The sequence below is a fragment of the Meriones unguiculatus genome, chromosome 1, assembly GCF_030254825.1.
Source record: "Meriones unguiculatus strain TT.TT164.6M chromosome 1, Bangor_MerUng_6.1, whole genome shotgun sequence".
NCBI classification, from domain to species: Eukaryota; Metazoa; Chordata; class Mammalia; order Rodentia; family Muridae; genus Meriones; species Meriones unguiculatus.
Window position 1 is genome coordinate 81,465,156 of NC_083349.1, and position 20,807 is coordinate 81,485,962.

Below are 20,807 nucleotides of genomic sequence, written 5' to 3' on the forward strand. Positions count from 1 at the left end.
TTTGGCTTGACAGTTTGTCATATCTGGAGCATATCTGCCATCATGGCAATTTTTCTTTGTAAAGTAAACTATTCCCAGTGATGCAATGTCCTGCATTAGAATCACCTGCAGGCTGAGCAAGGTACAGACTACCGGGCTCTGTGCCCAGAGATTTTGATTCAGTAGGCTAGGTTGATCTAGCATTTCCAGAATGGTCTAGCTGTCTCAAGATGATCTGATGTGTTTGTTCTACACACTGCACTGTGAAAAGTGCTGTTTTAAAGCTTCAAAAACTTGATTCACTGTTGTTCCATCAAAGCCATTTCATCTAAAAGGAAGTTAGGAATGAACAGTTCCAAAGAGGTGGATAGGAGCAGTTTACGCCTGGAAATACCCAGGGCTCACAAGATTTCTTAAAACAGACAAGTAACCGAAACAAAATGACAGCAACCCCAAACCAAACCAAACCAAACCAAACCAAACCAAACCAAACCAAACCAAACCAAACCAAGCCAAGCCAAGCCAAGCCAAGCCAAACCAGCATCTCTGCAATAAGGTCACAAGCTAGAAATGTTCCCATCTCTAATGCCTCTAAAACTTCTATTTCTACACAACGTAAGTCTTTAAAATGCTGCACTTTCAAATGCTAACAAAGGATATTTTCTCATCCTCTTATCCTCCCTCCATCCCACCCTCTTCTTTTTCTGTCACTTACCAGGTACTTTTTGTGCTGCTTTGGCACTAAGGCTTCCATTGAGGTTTGATAATGATGCTAACACACACGGCTTATGAGGATGTGGGACAGTTTCCATGAGGACCACAATTTGGGTAGTATGGACAGAAACTTTTTGAAAGAAAGAAATGGCTCTCCACATGTTTTCTTGAAGTGAAGTCTTCTGCACTCCATCACAGTGAACTTTGGGCTTAGACAACTTTCCACGGTAACATTTGGAGATGGGAGGCTCATCCTTATTCAGTATAGAGTCTGACAGGGTGGAGGGCTCTTTGCTCTGTGCAAAGCTATGTGCCTTTTTTATCTTCTTTAAAAAATGATTTATTTGATCCAGTTTGGTAAAACTTAAGTTTGCTTTCAAAGGCTTTGATACATCCAAGTTGATGTCAGCTATAAAAAGAAAGAAGCAGAGGGTCACTGGAGCTTTCACTACTCAAAGTGCCAAAGCACTGCATTTCTTTGACTGTAGCCTCTTCCACAGCTGACTGCAGGAACATATGCTGAGCTGTGTCACTGCCTATGCTCTGGCTACTCATGCAAAGCCCACAGTTGGCCAGGTCATTTCTACTTCTGTCCCCAGGCTCTATAGCAAACTGAAGGAGGCTTTCCAGTTCTGTATCAATCTGAAACTGGCATTTGTTTTCCTAAGGAAACAGAACTCCTCATAGGATCAGAATAGTGTAAGACAAAATGTCAATCCTAAAAATCACAGACCTACTAACCAAGTTGCCTCCCTTACCCTTCTCTTGCTAAGTTTATGCAGAAGTGTTAATTTTTCCTTTAAGAACTGCTATAAAACTAGAAGAGACTCTGTGACTTGCTGTATAATCTGCATTGATAAACACTGAAGTATATCATTAAAATAAATGAAATAGAAATTTCTTAAAATCTATAGTTCCATTTACATGCATCATGGCAGATGTCATCAAACTGGCCTTATTTCTGTTTCCATCTTATCTCTCCTTGCATAATCTAGCAAGGAATTAGATCCAAGTGTCCTGTGCAACTCATCTTTTTCAGGTGTGCCATCTCACAAGTCCAAGAATTATTTTTTAAACACCTTATTGGGATAACATTACTCTCATCACAGACAGACAGACAGACAGACAGACACACACACACACACACACTCTCATTCTGTCATGTAGAGCTCTCAGCAGTCATATTATTTTACCTCCCATTTCTAGCCTAAGAAAATCACCAAGTTCTGTCTTTGCATACTTGCTGATTAGAGACATAGTATATAAACAGAATCATAAAACATTTGATTTTTTTGTGCCTCATTTCCTTTGTATATCAATAAATGCTTAAGGTGCATCCATGTCAATTCTGATTGCCCTTGATTAGATTATCCTAATGACCAATTTGTTGCATGCTCTCTCATATACTTCTTGTCTATTTTGTATAAATGCTTGAAAAATGGATATTTACACTGTTCATTTTGTATATGTGTGTGTGTGTGTGTGTGTGTGTGAGAGAGAGAGAGAGAGAGAGGCACACATATGAGTGCAGAAGGACAGAGATACCATGGCTTATGGTGGAGATCAGAGAACATTGTCTGCCATAAAAAAGCTTGCACAGCTCACAGAGTATTTCCTGAGTTGGTAGACATCTCCTAGTGCTGGATGAGCACCAGGATTGCAGACCTGTGATACTCTGTATGGCTTCATGTGAGCTCTAGGGATTGGAATGCAGGTTCTCATTCCATTGGGTAAGTGGTTTACCCAATGACCCATCTCCCACCTCGACTCTGTTCATTTTAACCGCAATTTTATAAATTGAAGGCTTTTCTTTAAAGTTCCTATCACAAGACACATGGTTTTTAAATATTTTATTCCATTCAGTCAGATTGTCCTTTTACTTTATTTTGACTAACTTTTAGCATAGTGTTTTCAGGTTTTCAAAACTGAGTATTTTAATTCTTGTAGAGTCTAACACATCCATTATTTTGCTTATTTGCTTAACCCAAGAGCACCTATAGTTTATATATATTTGATTATTTTTAACTGGTTTACAATTTTCCCTCTTATACTTAGGTCAACGATCTTCCATGGATTAATCTTTGTGTCTTGTGTGAGGGAGGGCCGACTTCATTCTGCATGTGGGTACTTAGTTAATCAGTAACTATGCTGCTGATTTTTGATTTGCAAATTTTGGAATTCTACAGAAAATAGTAGGATAAATATTGTGGAGAAAATAGATGGTTCAAATGGCCCACACATTTACTGCTCTGTCCACATAGTCCTTTATATGTGCCTCCAGATACTGTGGCCTCACAGCAAGTAACACTGACTTTTATCACAATTAAGAATCAGAGAACAGGGCTGGAGAGATGGCTCAGCCAATTAAAGGCTAGGCTCACAAGCAAAAATATAAGAATCAGAGAACATTCTTAGCGGATGATTGCAATAGCGAGAGCAAATGCAATTAAAGTAGATAAGTTGTGTGCCCATGTCCTCCCACCCCTGCCACTTCATATTAAAAATCTGAAGTTAAAAGTTCTTATTCTGTACCTGTAGTAATAACGTAGTCACTTATCCAGGAGGTTGCCCAGATAGGCCCTCCAAGCCAACTGGTAAATGAAAAGAATCCATTTTTCTCTGATTGCAGATAGGCATAATGTCAATGAAAGGTAGACATGAGAATTGGCAACCATTACCTTGGGATGGATCCCCATCTCTCAGCTATGACTGTGTTCCCAGGAACACAGACAAAAGTTAGTTATAACTCTGGCTACTCTGCCTAATTTGTCTTTTGAGAATTAGCTCTTCTGTTTCTCTAAGCCACCGTTTATAACCCCTGTTGCTAAGTGCAGAGCCTTTCATCATTTTCAAAATGTCTAGTGTACTTCACCAGATACTGTGATATGCTACCCAGCTGCTGGTCATAGTTGTGTGAGATGCGGATGGTGGGAAAGCAAGCCATCTCAGATATTAGTGTTTGAGCACCTAAAGTATTATTTGGTATACTGAAACAGAATGAAAAGGTGAAAGAAAGTAAATTGATATAAAAGCCTGTTGATTCATTTAATTGAACTGACAAAGGTTCATCAAATCACTTTCTCCAAAACAATTCATTAACTCCTCTCTGCTATGATCTGTTACCTGTCCTAGTCAACCAATCACTTGGCTCACATCAGAAATCTGACTTTCTAGTTACTCATTTTTTTCTTTCCTTACTCCCAATCAAACTATCAAATAAGTTCTGCCAATTTTACTTCTAAAACACTGCTTGATTCAATCCTCTTCTCTCTAGCATGTCCATCACTCCTCATTTTCCACTCCATTGTCTTTGATATTGTTCCTCTATTATAAAGCCTACTCACTGATTTCTCTGCCTAGGAATTTCCTTTATCCAGTTTAATTTCCCAACTATTTGTTTTGAGTGTGACCCAGGCGGGTGTATCTGTCAGGAGCACAGAAAGACTAGAGGAATGTGCATGTTGACATGGGCACGGCCATGTTGAAGGCTCCAAGGCCTCAGACCCGTGGAGCAATGGCAAAGTCGTGTCTACATGAGGGCCAAGCTGAAGAGCGGTGTGGAGAAGCTCTTCTCAGGAGCTCACGTGTGACTGTTTATGAGCAACTGAAGTGTGTGCAAACACTGACAACTGTGGCTTTCCCTTCTACACGCTTACATCCTAAGTGCTTGGTTACAGAAACTTCCTACAGATGCGAGCTGACCATTCTTTTGCACTGTATCTAATAAACATGCTAAGATCATATATGACATATCCAGGTCCCAATGTGAACAGAAACTAAGTTTCTAGGTCTAGGAAAACTGGCTTCAGTTTGTTTTATCCACTCTCCATAGCAAAGTTATTAAACACGCCTTAAAGTAAACCATGTGCTCTTCCCTTTGTTGTTAGTTTATATATTTTACTTTGTTTACTTTTTTAAATATTGTTTTAAGAACCCAGAGAAGACAGAACCTTGTCTCACTGTAAAGATTACAACTGTAAAAAATACAGGGACAGCTATTTTGAAGATTCTGAAAAGCAAAAGGTAAATGAAAAAAAATATAGAATTTAAAACATTATTAAAGTGGTGCTGAGTGTCCTCTTGTACTCTCCCCTCACCACTGGTTTAGAAGGGCAGCAGTCGCAATGCAGACATGACTGTCATGTGCAGACAGAGGAGCATGAGGGAAAGACTTCTAATTTAGGCCCAGAAGGACTATGTGATGCTCCTTTGTTTTCCTTATTTTCTGTGTTTCAGAAAACTGGAGAGGTCAGTTCTGGAGCGATTTTATGAAACCATCATTCTTGATGTCAAAAATCCATGACAGTACAAGAAACTCATACCAACATCTTTCAGCAATAGAGACACAAAAACCCATAAACAAGGGCCAGCAAGATGGCTCAACAGGTAAAGGCACTTTCTGCCAAATCTGCCAAACCTGACAAGGAGAGATGTGACTCCTGTAACTTCTCCTCTGACTTCTACATGTACATGCAACACACACACAGACACGCAGACACACAGATACACACACACAATATTTTTAAAAATCTACAACCAAGTAAGGTTTATTCTGCAGATGCAAGGATGAATTAACTAATGTAACATCAATAGCTTAAAAAGGGAAAAAAAGAATAATTGATAAAGAAAGAATATTGGAAAAGAATATAAGAATTCCTAAGCAAGATATCAACAGAGAGTAATATTTTGTTTTGATAAATGACATATTCGTTATGTCTCCAGCTAACATAATTATAAAAGATGAAATGCTTTCTCCACGAGAGCAGGAACTATGTAAGGATGTCCATTCTCATTACTCATAGCATCATACTTAGAAACCATAGCCAAAACAAGAGAAGAAAAATAATAAAAGAAAATACACACACCAAAAAGGAAAAAAGTAAAATAATGTTTATCTGTAGGTAACATGATTGTCACATGCTGAAACCTAACATAAAAAACTGGGCATGACTATGTGTGCCCATAACCACAGCACGGAAATGTGGAAACAGGTGGATCCCTAGAGCTCTTCTGGCTAGCCAGACTAAGCAAAAATTATCCCTAGCACCCATGTAAAACAGCTGGTTGTGGCAGCACATAACTGTAATCGCAGAATAGGTAGGTGGAGATAGGAGGATCCCTGGAGCCTTGCTGCCTATCTAGTACAGCTGAATTGGCAAGGTCCAGGTTCTGTGACAAGCACTGTCTTAGAAAAACAATGTGGAGTTATTGAGGAAGATACCTCTTACCTCCACATGCACCTGCATGCATACCAGCACACACTCAAGCATATATACACAAACATACATGTGTGCACAAAGATATAACAGACTTGGAAGGGTGTATGTCTTTCAATGATCATTACATAGAATCCAGAGATTTCTGAAAAATGATTTCTGAAAAAGACATAAAAGCAATTAAATGGAATAAAGCATTTTTATAATTAAGTATTTATAGTTAAGTGTATCTATCTATCTATCTATCTATCTATATACATATACACACACACACAGAGACAAAGAAAAGGGAACTTTGACCTCAACCTTATTAAACCTTATTAAAAAATTATAATGGATTTAATTCAGTTATAACATTATAAAATCACATTTTATATGGTATAAAAATATAATCCATAGTTTTAAAATTTTATAAATTAAATTAAAATTTAATTTTAATAAATAAAATAAAAATAAAGTTATTAAAATATTATGTATTATACATAATAATATAATAATATTGCAAGAGAATGAGAGGAGTATGTGGCCCTGTTTAAGAGGGTGTGTCTGTGTCTTATTAAAAATTCACAGACCTGTGCAACAAAAAGGCGACTTTGTTGCATATTAATGAAAAACAACTAGCTCAATGACTAGTAAATCTGATAGGTTTATCCCCTCCATTTCATTATTTGCATTCACATACACATCACAAATGATCTTAGATGAGTTTGTGGCTCTGGTAGGTGGGATAAGTCTCAGCTCACTTCACACTGAGCCAGACTTTCTCCCAAGTAGTGTCTCCAGAGAAAGTCTCAGTGTGGTTTCAAGTTAATCCCTCTCAGAATTTGTGTGACAAGACAGTTCAACATTTTCCTTAACTGTAAATGAGGAATCTGAGAATGATGGAATGCCATTTTTAAATTCATTAACATCAAAGGATGTAGCAGATGAAAATTAGGAGTTTTAAACCTAAGTAAGTTTAGTCAGTAAAAAAAGCACAGGTTATTTAGTGGAATCTTAAGGAATGAGTACAATCTTTCACAATGTGATCATATTACAAAATAAATTTTAAATGTAGGCTTTCTTTAATCAAGAATCCAAATTCTGATTAATTCAGAAAAAGAAATACATACTAACAAAGCTAGTCATTTTGGCAATATTCAACTATACAAGTATCTGTGTTGTATTATTATTGAGCTTATCTTAGTAAATATGACTCTTGACTACTCAAACGTTAGAATTACTTCCTCAAGCAGATGAAAGGCCAGCCTACAGTATTTACTCACAAACAACAGCACAAAAGAGAGATGGCAGCTACAGTTTCCTTTCTTACTGTCTTCTAAGAGACTCCAGAAGAGCAGCACTGGAGAGCACTGTCAGCTGGGCCTTGACAGGGCAGGACCAGCAATCTCTGGGCAGTTTCACGTGGCATACTTTCTTACACAGGGAGTCCCTTAAAGTCTCAGTGAAGTAAAAAGCATAGATTGCTCAGAATATAAAAACAATTTCAGAGTTTCCAATTCTTAGACATCAATTTTGTCTCATGAGTGTGAAATGTGGTTTTCTGCTTATTTCTGAGTGACTTCTTCACACCACTGTGTGACTGCAAGAACTCCTTACTGGGCCCCTAAAGCTCTGCAATCATGTTCAAGCTGTTCTCTGTATGTCAGATCTTCAATCTCTGGATGATGACAAATTTGGTATTACAAGTAAATCCTCTTGGTCATTGAACACAACTGATGAAAGCTCTTAAGAAGCCCAAAAACCTAGAGAACTAGATGTAGCCTAAGATAACTGTGATGCTAGCTTTCTAAGAAGAAAAAGGATGGCATTTAAAACATTAAAATTATTCATTTCTGAAAATTTATGCTTGTCTGCAGTGCAACCTTTAGGCACAATGCCGTTCAGCCACCAGATTGCTCTCAACAGGGAGAGTGTAGAGCCACCGTGCTTGAAAAATACATGCTATTGTACATGTAGACAATGTTACTGGGGCAGTCACCTTTGGGTAAGTTGAATGGATAGGTAGAAGAAAAGCATAGTGAAACGAGGAGTATACGAGGCAGTATTCCTCCCCAAGTATCAGGTTCATTAAGAAACAGGTACCACAAACCAGAATGAGCAGGCCACAAATCAACAGGCACACTTGTTGGCACATAAGTCTCAGCAGCATGTCTGAATTCTTTCTCTGACCTCACAACCATAATGCTTCTTACTCAACAAATTTATGCTGAGATCTATACTACTATCAATCAACAGACTTTGATACCCTTAAGCTAGCCAGACATTGTGGTGTGTGTGTGTGTATGTTTGTGAGTGTGGAAGAAAATTAGTGTCTTCTTAATGAGTATTTTCAGGTTCATAAGAACGAGGAGAGTATTTTTAGAAATAGGAAAATTATTTTAAAATGTGTGCTACATTTAAACGTAGAAAAAGAAAAACTGAGCCATCCATTTTTACTGTTCGAATTGAGAAAATTCAGTAACCTCATCACTAAATAAAAACATGAGAGAAATCGATCCGTAAGTGTCCTCAACAGAGACACAGTGGAAGGAAGAGTCTACAGAGTGACGCATAAGAAGCACACATGTATCTGGAATCAGCAAAGACTGTTAATGTGGCTTGATTCCAATTACTATCAGATTCTTGAACTTGAGAGTTTTGAATTCTTTCATAATCCTTACTGAACTGTAAACAATGGACTATTTTCAAAGTTTTGATTTTAGGAAAATACAGTAATAGAATGGCCCAGCTGAGTCATGTTATCTGCCAGATCAAGTTTCTCACCAAGCCTGGAACATATTTTATATCTTTAAGTTACCAAATACACCCATGGCTGTCAATTATTAGATCCTAATTATCCTTTCAAGCTTTCTGAACAGCTACCAGGAAACAGAATGATGGACTAACTATTGAGTTAAAAGGAGATTAGACCAATACAAAGAAATTGCAGTTATTTCATACTTCTATTACCCTACAAGGTGACTTAATAGTGAAAGGGAAAGAATCATATTGCAATAATGAAAACAGAGTGGGAATTCAAGTCCCAGAGGTGATTCTCCTCAGCTTATGGTAATGCACACCTTGTGGGGACCAAACACTAACTGGAAAAGTTTCCTGAAAATGGTTCCAGCTATTTTCTCATTTAAAATGTTTGTCCAACTTGACTTGACCCATTAGTCATCATATTACTTACATTTGTGATGTATTATGAAATCTCTTACCAAAACCCCAATGGGTTCAATATGGCTTGTTATACTCAAATCATAACATCTATGAGGAAAGCTGCTTTGTTAAGTGTTTCTTCCTTTGAAATTTTATTTGTAAAAGACACAATTTTATTTTAGACAAGTAAAACTTAGTTGGAAAACAGTGCACCTGGGCAGGTGGGCAGACAGTGTTGTCCCCAGTCCTATCTTAGGGAGGAAAGCACAAAGCACAGAATTAAAAAAAAAATGCATCATCTAGCTTGACTTCATAGGTAATTTTAATAAAATCTATTTATTACATATACATTTTCTCTCACTCAATAATTCAAACTTTGATTTTTATTACGCTGTTCAAATAAATATATTCCTAATGACAGTGGACAATGGAGATCATGTAGTGACAGTCTAATTAGACTTAGAAACCTAGAAAGCTGCTGATGACAGTGTGCTCTCACTGATAAAAGGTGACATGCCAGGTCTTCCCACAGTAGCAGACTTGAGCACACCAATTAGCAGCGAGTGGAACTGGGTATGTTCTGTCCTATGTGCTTCAGGCACAAACTGGCAACCTTGACTGGACCAGCCAGCAGCACTCTTTCATTGTAATATGGCACCATCGCTATTTTGACAATTATTAAGTTTTATATTTTTATGATCAAGCATTGTCTTTATTTTCTTCCTTGTCATACTGAAACCCATGACTCAGAAGTTATGATTAGAAGGTGATTTTTTTTTTAACATGAACACGAGTTTAGTACATGAGTTTGTACTAAACTCATGTAGTGATTGTTATGTAGTGATTGGAGGCCTACTGATGTCAAAGAGAAGGTCAGCTCAATCCATTAGTCCCTTTCCTCTGCTTCCTGACTCACTGAGATGGAAGCAGGCAGCCTCCCAATCACCATGGACAAGAGCTGCTCCTGCTGCCATGCCTGTCCTGCCAAATAGACCACAAGCCCTAAACATGAGCCAAGACAAACCTGTGCTTCCTGAAGGTGTTTGTATCAGAGTACTCTATCACTATGGCAAAAAAAAAAAAAAAAAAAAAAAAGGGGGATATAGAAAGAAACTAATAAAAGGCTAATACATCGCATGTTATAATAATTTTGGCAGTTTCTTCAGTGTCTGTGACTTTTGTTTGTTTTGTGCTTTTCAATAGTGACACACATTCATCCTTGGAGACAATGCATAGAGCTTCTAGAGAGAGGCAAACATTGTTATATTATCAAGCTGCTTGTGAAAAAGAGCAATCACTGATATCAGAGTGACTCTCTGGGAAGTGAGTGCCACAGGGAAGGGGCATAATCATCAGAGTAAACAGAACTTAGAATGCAACTAATGGCGGGGGGGCATTAGAAAACACATGGGTAGACAGACAGGAAGCATGGATTACTGAGAGAGTAAGCATCAGGATTCAAAAATGTCAACAGACTCCTACTGTCAAATGGTGTAACAATCTGAACATCATTAAAAAGAGTAAGTTTAAATTAATACCATACAATACCATCAAATTGGCCATCATTGAGATACAGAGATGCTTTTGAAATGGATAAATAAGGAGAATGAATGAAGTATTTATTATGCTTTGTGATGACAGACACTACAGAGTAACGAAATAGTAGGTGAGGGGTTATGTCTCTTTGAAGCACCGTGACAGCTAATAAATATATCAAGGAGAAATCCAAGAACTAGGGAACTGCTATTTACAAGCTCTCAAGAATTTAGGCACTAAGGATCAGTGACTGCAAAAATCATACTAAGAGTTCCTCACATATCACCTGCATCACTATGGAATGGCACAAAACTGCCACAGCACAGCAAGCAGGAATCAAATTAAATAATAAACAAAACCATTTATATTAGGAAACAAAGAGGAAGGGGCAAAGAGGGCAGAGTGAGGAAAGTTTTGATGTGATAAACTGAGGAAAGTGGGAAGGTCAAAAGTCATGAATTTGGTAGAAGAGGCTAATCTAGAAAGCAAAGAGACAACCTTTAGGCACAAGGAGAGTTTAGAGGCAGGGCTATCCTGAAGCTGACTGAGGAGGATATAAGGCACATGTCTGCCCAGGGAAGCAGTATGCACAATGCAGCACCACTTCAATGGATTTGAGTGAAGGAGAATGAATCACAGATGACAATGCAGTGGTGAAGGGACACAGGAACAATGTCCTCAACATTAGTGGGTTTTTTTTTTAAGTTTTTTTTTTTTGCTTGCAATTTTTTCTTATTAGTTACATTTTATTAACTCTGTATCCCAGCTGTATCCCGCTCCCTCATTCCCTCCCAATCTCACCCTCCCTCCCTCATCTCCACGCTGCCCCTTTCCAAGTCCACTGATGGGGGGGGGGAACCTCCCTCCCATTCATCTGACCTTGTTTTATCAGGGATCTTCAGGACTGGCTATGAAGTCCTCCTCTGTGGCCTAACAGGACTGCTCCTCCCTTGGAGGATGGGGAGGTCAAAGAGCCAGTCATTGAGTTCCTGTTAGAAATAGTCCTTGTTCCCTTCACTATGGAAGACGAATTGGTCACTGAGCTACCATGGGCTACAAGTGAGCAGAGGTTCTAGGTTATATCCATAAATGGTCCTTGGTTGAGTGTCAGTCTCAGAAAAGACCCTGTGCCCAGATATATTTGGTCCTTGTGGAGCTCCTATCCTTTCCACATCAAACTCCCCTTCTTTCTTATGATTCCCTGTACTCTGCCAAGGGTTTGGTCATGAGTCTTTGCTTTGACAACACTGCTAGTTAGAGTCTTTCAGATGCGCTCAGTAGACTCCTGTCATAGGTTCAATGCACATCCCATCTGTCTTTCTAAATGAGGATTGATCATTTTACCCCGTGTCCGCTTTCTTGATTATCTTTTTTAGGTGTATAGATTTCATTATGTTTATCATCTTATAGGTCTATATAAGCGAGTATATACCGTGTTTGTCTTTCTCCTTCCGGAATATTTCACTCAGAATGATCTTTTCTAGATCCCACCATTTGCCTGCAAATTTCATGATTTCCTCCTTTTTGATTGCTGAGTAGTATTCCACTGTGGAAAATACCACAATTTCTGTACCCATTCCTCCGTTGACGGACACCTGGGTTGTTTCCAGGTTCTGGCTATTACAAATAAAGCTGCTATAAACATGGTTGAGCAGATATCCCTGTTGTGTACTTGAGCAAATTTTGGGTATATGCCTAGCAGTGGTATAGCTGGGTCTTGAGGAAGCACTATTCCTAATTGTCTTAGAAAGCGCCAGATAGCTTTCCAGAGTGGTTGTACCAGTTTACATTCCCACCAGCAGTGGAGGAGGGTTCCCCTTTCTCAACAAGCTCTCCAGCATGTGTTGTCACTCGAATTTTTCATCTTGGCCATTCTCATGGGTGTAACGTGAAATCTGAGGGTTGTTTTGATTTGCATTTCCCTAATGGCTAATGAGGTTGAGCATTTCTTTAAGTGTTTCTCTGCCATTCGATATTCCTCTGTCGAGAATTCTCTCTTTAGCTCTGTTCCCCATTTTTTAATTGGGTTACTTGGTTTGCTGCTTTTCAGCTTCATTAGTTCTTTGTATATACTGGATATTAGTCCTCTGTCAGATAAAGGGTTGGTGAAGATTCTTTCCCAATCTGTAGGCAGTTGTTTTGTTTTGATGATGGTGTCCTTTGCTTTACAGAAGCTTTTCAGTTTCATGAGGTCCCATTTATTGATTGTTGCTCTTAGAGCCTGTGCTGTTGGTGTTCTGTTCAGGAAATTGTCTCCTGTGCCAATGAGTTCTAGGCTGTTCCCTACTTTTTCTTCTAACAGATTTAGAGTATCTGGTTTTATGTTGAGGTCTTTGATCCACTTGGACTTTAGTTTTGTGCAGGGTGATAAATATGGATCTATTCTCATTTTTCTGCATGTAGACATCCAGTTGGTCCAGCACCATTTGTTGAAGATGCTGTCTTTTTTCCATTGAATGTTTTTGGCTTCTTTGTCAAAAATGGAGTATTCATAGGTGCGTGGGTTTATTTCTGGGTCTTCTATTTGGTTCCATTGATCCTCCTTTCTGTTTTTATGCCAATACCATGCAGTTTTTATTACTAACATTAATGGTTTTAAAGAAATCTGAACACTACAGAAAGGGAAGGGATCAACAAGAGGAAGAGAGGAAAATGACTTGATTTTATGAGAGCATGTTTTAGTAATGAACATACTCCTTAGGCAGTCTTAGAATTGGACGATAAGTCAAAACTAAGCTGGGACATTTAGAAGTTGTTCAAATAAAAGATGTTGGTGAGGTTACCATTACAGAGATGACAAGACCCAGGACGGTGGCCTTGGCAAGCTGCAGGATCAGAGTGAGAGAGAGCTGTGTAAGCAGAAGTTAGAAGCTGACTCCTGTTACTTTTCTCTTTTTCTCTAGCCCATGCAATGTTCCCAGTCATTCTCATTCTTTCATAGGGAAATAAACTGTGACAAAACTAAGCTCTGTGAAAAAGTGAGAAAGTCTAAACAACTCCCCTGCACTGATGGTACTGATGCTGGTGATTACCTTATCATTCCTTCAAGCATCGTATGCAATTTTGGGATCCTGTTACTGAGCAAAGTAACAGAGAAGTGAGGTCTTCTAGAGATGCCACTGTGAGCCTTTCAAAAAGGATTTATACTTCTTCCCTCTAATATGCATTACTGATTCTATGGAAGAAAATTTGTTATTGAAAGTAGTTTCTTGAAATAAAAAGGTAAAATGTTTATTTAAAAAATTAGTTTGTCATACTAGGTTTGGTTATGAGTCTCAGCATCTACTTTGATACACTGCTAGGTAGAGTCATTCAGAGGCCCTCTGTGGTAGGCTCCTGTCCTCTTACTTGTTTTCTCCTACATCCAATGAACATCCCATTTGTCTTTCTAAATGAGAATTGATCATCTTACCCTGGGTCTTCTTTCTTGTTTATCTTCTTTAGGTGTATAAATTTCATTATGTTTATCCAATCTTATACGTCTATATGATTGAGTATATACCATGTGTGTCTTTCTCCTTCTGGGATACCTCACTCAGAATGATCTTTTCTAGATCCCACCATTTGCCTGCAAATTTCATGATTTCCTCCTTTTTGATTGCTGAATAGTATTCCACTGTGTAAAAATACCACAATTTCTGTATCCATTTCTCCGTTGAGGGACATCTGGGTTGTTTCCAGGTTCTGGCTATTACAAATAAAGCTGCTACAAACATGACTGAGCAAATGTCCTTGTTGTGTACTTGAGCAAATTTTGGGTATATGCCTAGCAGTGGTATAGCTGGGTCTTGAGGAAGCACTATTCCTAATTGTCTGAGAAAGCACCAGATTGACTTCCAAAGTGGTTGTAGCAGTTTACATTCCCACCAGCAATGGAGGAGGGTTCCCCTTTCTCCACAACCTCTCCAGCAAGTTGTCATTTGAGTTTTTTATTTTAGCCATTTTGATGGGTGTAAGGAGAAATCTCAGGGTCGTTTTGATTTGCATCTCCCTGATGGCTAAGAATGTTGAGCATCTCTTTAAGGGTTTCTCTGCCATTCTAAATTCCTCTGCAGAGAATTCTGTTTAGCTCCATACCCCATTTTGTAATTGGATTACTTGATTTATTGCTTTTTAACTTTTTTAGTTCTTTATATGTGCTGGATATCAGCCCTTTGTCAAGGATAGGAGGTCCACAAGGACCAAATATACCTGGGCACAGGCATCTTTTCTGAGACTGACATTCCACCAAGGACCATGTATGGATATAACCTAGAACCTCTGCTCAGATGTAGCCTGTGGGAGCTCAGTAACCAATTGGTTTCCCATAGTAAGGGGAACAGGGACTATTTCTGACAGGAACTCAATGGCAGGCTCTTTGACCTCCCCACCCCCCAAGGTAGGAGCAGTCTGCTAGGCCACAGAGGAGGACTTCACAGCCAGTCCTGAATATACCTGATAAAACAGGATTAGATGAAAGGGGAGGATGTCCTCCCCTATCAGTGGACTTGGAAAGGGGCAGGGAGAAGATGAGGAAGGGAGGGAGGGATTAGGAGGGAATGAGGGAGCAGGATACAGCTGGGATACAGAGTTAATAAAATGTAACTAATAATAAAAATAGGAAAAGAAATTAGTTTGTTTCTTGACATACATATGCATAATTTTAGTCAACCCTTCCCCAGCCTTCTCCCATCCCCATCCTCCCACTATCTGCTTGAACCTTCCTGGCCTTGGTAATTCCCTTCACTACTTTCCTCTCACCTATAATTTGCCGGCCCCCTCCCAAAATGCATTGGTAATCCAAGTAAAAATTATAATGAGAGGAGAGAGTACAACAGATGTGATATGAAAGAACTGGGAAGAGGAAAGTACCTGGAACTAAAGGTTTAAGTGGGGGTGGGATTAGGGGGACTGGAGAAATGTAGGGTAGGGAGTAGACTAACCAAAATTAAGGCTGTATGAAGAACATGAATCTACTAATTAATAAGATAACCAATATATGCTTTATAAAAAATTGAGTTTGGGGTATCCAAGATGGCAGTGCCAGGATGACACTGCGTCTGAGGAGCAGGACAGCATTTTTGGTACAGTGACCAAGAGATTAAACTTTGGGCCCTAAAACAACAGCAATTGTGTTTCCCAGGTGAGAGGAAACTCCACAGTGTGGGAATCATTCAGGTCTACTTGAAGGTCACCCAGCCAGAACCCAGAAGAGATCCCGAGTCACGCAGGCACTCTGTTGCCAGACAAGAGCCACACGCCTGCGTGTCCCGATCACCTTCCCAGGCTGAGCGGTGGGCACACAAACACCAGAGACTGGGAGTCCCAGTCATGAGAAAAACCCATAGGGTAGGAAGGAAACGGGACTGACCTCAGGTTACCCAGTCTATCCCTGGAAAAGGTCCCACAGAATGGTGGTCATACGTGGCCAGCACTGAATGGGGCTCCAGCACAGAGACTTGCTACGTGCCCAACGCTCCGTCACAGACAGAACTGTGTGACCCAGGGCATCAGAGACTGAGTTTCCCTGTTGGAGAAAACCCACAGGGAAGGAAGGAAATGGGGACTGACCCAAGGCCACCCAATATATCCCTGGAAAAGGTCCCGCAGACAAGTGGGTGCGCACTGCCAGCCCAGACCTACTGCGCACCAACTATCCATCATAGACAGAACTGTGAGCTCCAGGGCATCAGAGACTGGGAGTCCCTGTCAGGGAGGGGGGACCCCACAGGGAGAAAGACAGCTTAGAGCACTCAGCCGACCGCCCTCTCCCCTCAGCCCCCCCCCCCGCCAGCACACTCGGGAAAGTTCTAGGGTAAAGGTCTCAGGTTCCTGCCCAGTCACCAGCTTGGAGCCAGCGCCAGCACACTCTACGTGCCAACCCAAACACCAGAGACTGGGCCTTCCTGTTTGGAGAAAGCCCCATGCTGGGGGGAACATCTGGACCTACCTCAGGACACCTAGCTCCGGAAAAGTTTCTGGCTATCCACAGCCTCCTCACTCTAGCCCCCAGCTGCATGCATGAGAGCAGAGCTCAACTGCCACTGACTACCACTTGGGTACTGGGGCACAGAGCCTCAATCTCAGACCTACAGAAGCCTGGGATCCCCGAGATCAACCCCCAGATACTGCTCCAAGGGGCAACCAGTTATCCTTAATTAAACTTACCAAACCACAGGGCACTCAGGTTCCATCAGCAGCTCACTAAATTTACAGCAAGAAACCCAGAAGCAGGGAACCTGTTTCCAGGATTTCTCCGAGGGAGAGGGGAGCCCTATTGACTAACAAGGACCACATTTACTACTCAGTTCTCTACGCCTGAGGTGGGCTGTGGCGACTTCTGAAAAACACTGGCCATTCAGTGACCATACCAAAAAAGCTGAGGAGGCTTCCTTCAGGAAAAATCATTTTCCTGCCAAGGGGATTCTCTCCACCAAAGGATTCCAGGAACCACCAGAAACTAACACCCAACACCTAAGATAGCCCAATGGGTAGAGGCCAGCGTAAAAGCTCAACCATCAAGAGACAGAGTAATATAGCATCCCCTTAACCTAGTTATCCAGGGACAAGCAGCCCTGGACACCCAAGCATAATTGAAATTCAAGAAGATGACCTAACATCTATGCTTATGAAGAGGATAATAGAGGAAACAAATAAAATGTGTAAAGAACTAGAGGAAGATAAAGTCAAACAGATTAAGGCCATCCATAAAGAACTATAGGAAGATAAAGACAAACAGATTATGGTCATCCGTAAAGAAATAGAGGAAGTTGCAGCCAAACAGTTTGTGGCCTTTAGAGAGGAAATACTTAAATCACTGAATGAAATAAAAGAAACAGAAGACTGTTCAAACAAACAGATGAAAGAATTGAAGGAAAAACAGGAAAATACAGTCAGACAGGTGAAGAAAATCAACAAAACGGCTCAAGATCTGAAGACAGAACTGGAAAATTAAAGAAAACACAAATGGAGGAAATTGTGGAGACAAAGAACTTAGGAAAGAAAACAGGAACTACAGAGGTAAGCATAACCAATAGACTACAAGAGATGGAAGAAAGAATCTTAGGTGTGGAAGGTACAATGGAAGAAATGGATGTATCCGTCAACAAAAATGTTAAATCTAAAAAATTCCTGACACAGACCGTCCAAGAAATTCAAGACAACATGAAAAGACAAAACCTAAGAATAATAGGAATAGAAGAAAAACAAAATTCCATCACCTAGGTCCAGAAAATATTTTCAACAAAATCATAGAAGAAAATTTCCCCAACTTAAAGGAGACAAGAGGCCTACAGAACACCCAATAAATTAGAACAGAAAAGAAAGTCCTCCCACCACATAATAATCAAAACAGTAAGTATACAGAACAAAGAAAAAATACTAAAAGCTGCAAGGGAAAAAGGCCAAGTAACATATAATGGCAAACTCATCAGAATTACACCTGACTTTTCAACAGAGACTATGAAAGCCAGAAGGGCCTGGACAGATATGCAGAACAGATGTCAGCCCAGGCTACTATGCCCAGCAAAACTCTCAGTCCTCATAGACGGAGAAAACAAGATATTGAATAAACAATCAAACAAACAAACAAACAAATTTCAACAATACGTACACACAAATCCAGCATTACAGAAAACACTTGAAGGAAAAATACAACCCAAGAAAACTAACTACTTTCAAGAAAACACAGGAAATAATTAACCTCACTACAGTAAAACAAAAAGGAACCAAGCACACAACATTATGACCACAGCCAACATCAAAATCAAAGGATTTAACAGCCACTGGTCATTAATCTCTCAACATCAATGGACGCAATTCTCCAATAAAAAGACACAGACTAACAAAATGCATGTATAAACAAGACGCAGCAATCTGTTGCATACAAGAAACATACCTAAGTCACAAAGATAGATAATACCTGAGGGTAAGGGGTTGGAAAATGGTTTTCCAATGAAATGGACCCAAGAAGGAAGCAGGAGTAGCCATTCTAATATCTGATAAAATAGACTTTCAACCAAAATTAATAAAAAGAGATGGGGAAGGACACTTCATACTCATCAAGGGAAAATTCCACCAGGGGACAACACAATCTTGAACATCTATGCCCCAAAAACAAGGGCATCCACATTTGTAAAAGAAACATTGATAAAACTTAAACCACAAATAGATGCCCCACTCTCAACAAAGGACAGGTAAACAAAACAGAATTTAAAAAAGAAAGAATGTCTCTAACAGAGGTCATGAATCAAATGGACCTAACAGACATTTACAGAACCTTCCACTCAAAAGAATTTACCTTCTTCTCAGCACCTCATGGAACCTTCTCCAAAATAGACCATATGGTTGGTCACAAAGTGAGCCTCAACAGATACAAGAAGACTGAAATAATCCCTTGTATCCTATCTGATCACCATGGAATAAAGCTGGACTTCAACAACAACAGGAATAACAAAAAGCCTATACATACATGGAAACGGAACAACTTGCTACTCAATGACAGCTGGGTCAGGGAAGAAATAAAGAAAGAAAGACACAACATACCCAAACTTGTGGGACATAATGAAAGCAGTGCTAAGAGGAAAGTTCATTGCACTAAGTGCCTTCAAGAAGAAATTTAAGATATCTCATTCAATCAACTTAATGGCTCACCTAAAAGCCCTAGAAAAAAAAAAGAAGCAGACACACCAAAAAAGAGTAGATGGCTGGAAATAATCAAACTCAGGGATGAAACCAATCAATCAGAAACAAACCAATTCAAAGAATCAATGAAACCAACAGCTGGTTCTTTGAGAAAATCAACAAGATAGATAAACCCTTAGCCAAACTAACTAAAAGGCAGAGAGAAAACATCCAAATCAACAAAATAAGAAATGAAAAGGGGGGGGGGATAACTACAGACACTGAGGAAATCCAAACAATCATTAGGACTTATTTCAAAAGTCTATATGCCACAAAATTTGAAAATCTAAATGAAATGAAAAATTTTCTTGATTGTTTCCAATCTGAATCAAGAGCAGGTAAATCAATTAAATAGTCTATATCCCCCAAGGAAATAGAAGCAGTCATCGAAAGTCTCCCAACCAAAAAAAGCCCAGGAGCAGATGGTTTCAGTGCAGAATTCTACCACACCTTCAAAGATGAGCTAACTCCAGTTCTCTTCAAAGGATTACACAAAATCGAAACAGAAGGAACATTACCAAACTCATTCTGTGAAGCCACAGTCACCTTGGTACCTAAACCTCACAAAGACCCAACAAAGAAAGTGAATTTTAGGCCAATCTCCTTTATGAACATTGATGCAAAAATACTCATCAGAATACTTGCAAACCGAATCCAAGAACAAATCAAAGGTATCATACACCATGACCAAGTAGGCTTCATCCCAGGTATGCAGGGGTGGTTCAATATACAGAAATCCATCAATGTGAGCCACCATATTAACAAACTGAAAGAAAAAAAACCACATGATAATCTCCCTAGATGCTGAAAAAGCATTTGACAAAATCCAACATCCATTCAGGTTTAAAGTCTTGAAAAGATCAGGGATACAAGGCACATATCTAAACATAGCAAAGACAATATACAGCAAACCTATAGTTAACATCAAACTAAACGTAGAGAAACTTAAAGCAATCCCACTGAAATCAGGAACAAGACAAGGCTGCCCACTCTCTCCATATCTCTTCAACATAGTTCTGGAAGTCCTTGCTAGAGTAATAAGACAATTGAAGGAGATCAAGGGGATACAAATCAGAAAGGAAGAAGTCAAAGTATCACTATTTGTAGATGATATGATAGTACAGTTGAATTACCCCAAAAACTCGACCAGAGAACACCTACAACTGATAAACACCTTCAGCAAAATCGCCGGATATAAAATTAACTAAAAAAAAATCAGTAGCCCTCCTATACACAAAAGAAAAAAGGGCTGAGAAAGAAATTAGAGAAACAACACCCTTCACAATAGCCACAAATGACATAAAGTACCTTGGTGTAACCCCAACCAAGCAACTCAAAGACTTGTATGAAAAAAATTTCAAATCTCTGAAGAAAGAATTAGAAGAAGATATCAGAAGATGGAAAGATCTCCCATGCTCATGGCTTGGCAGGATTAACATAGTAAAAATGGCCATCTTATCAAAAGCAATGTACAGATTCAATGCAATTCCCATCAAAATGCCAACACAATTCTTTACAGACCTTGAAAGAAAAATTCTCAGCTTCATATGGAATAAC

At 39.4% G+C, this 20,807-nt stretch overlaps 1 protein-coding gene across 4 annotated transcripts in view; it reads right to left on the bottom strand.

Moving 5' to 3' along the window:
- The window catches only part of Vps13b (vacuolar protein sorting 13 homolog B), a 641,091-nt gene that overhangs the window by 158,398 nt on the left and 461,886 nt on the right, over nucleotides 1-20,807 (bottom strand). For 3 of the 4 annotated variants that reach the window (XM_060392854.1, XM_060392863.1, XM_060392849.1), the window contains one exon: nucleotides 695-1,102. The exons of the other annotated variant lie outside the window; for it this stretch is intronic. In XM_060392854.1, coding sequence (XP_060248837.1) covers nucleotides 695-1,102 — 408 coding nt within the window. The remainder of the gene's footprint in view (nucleotides 1-694; nucleotides 1,103-20,807) is intronic. 4 annotated transcript variants of the gene reach the window in all.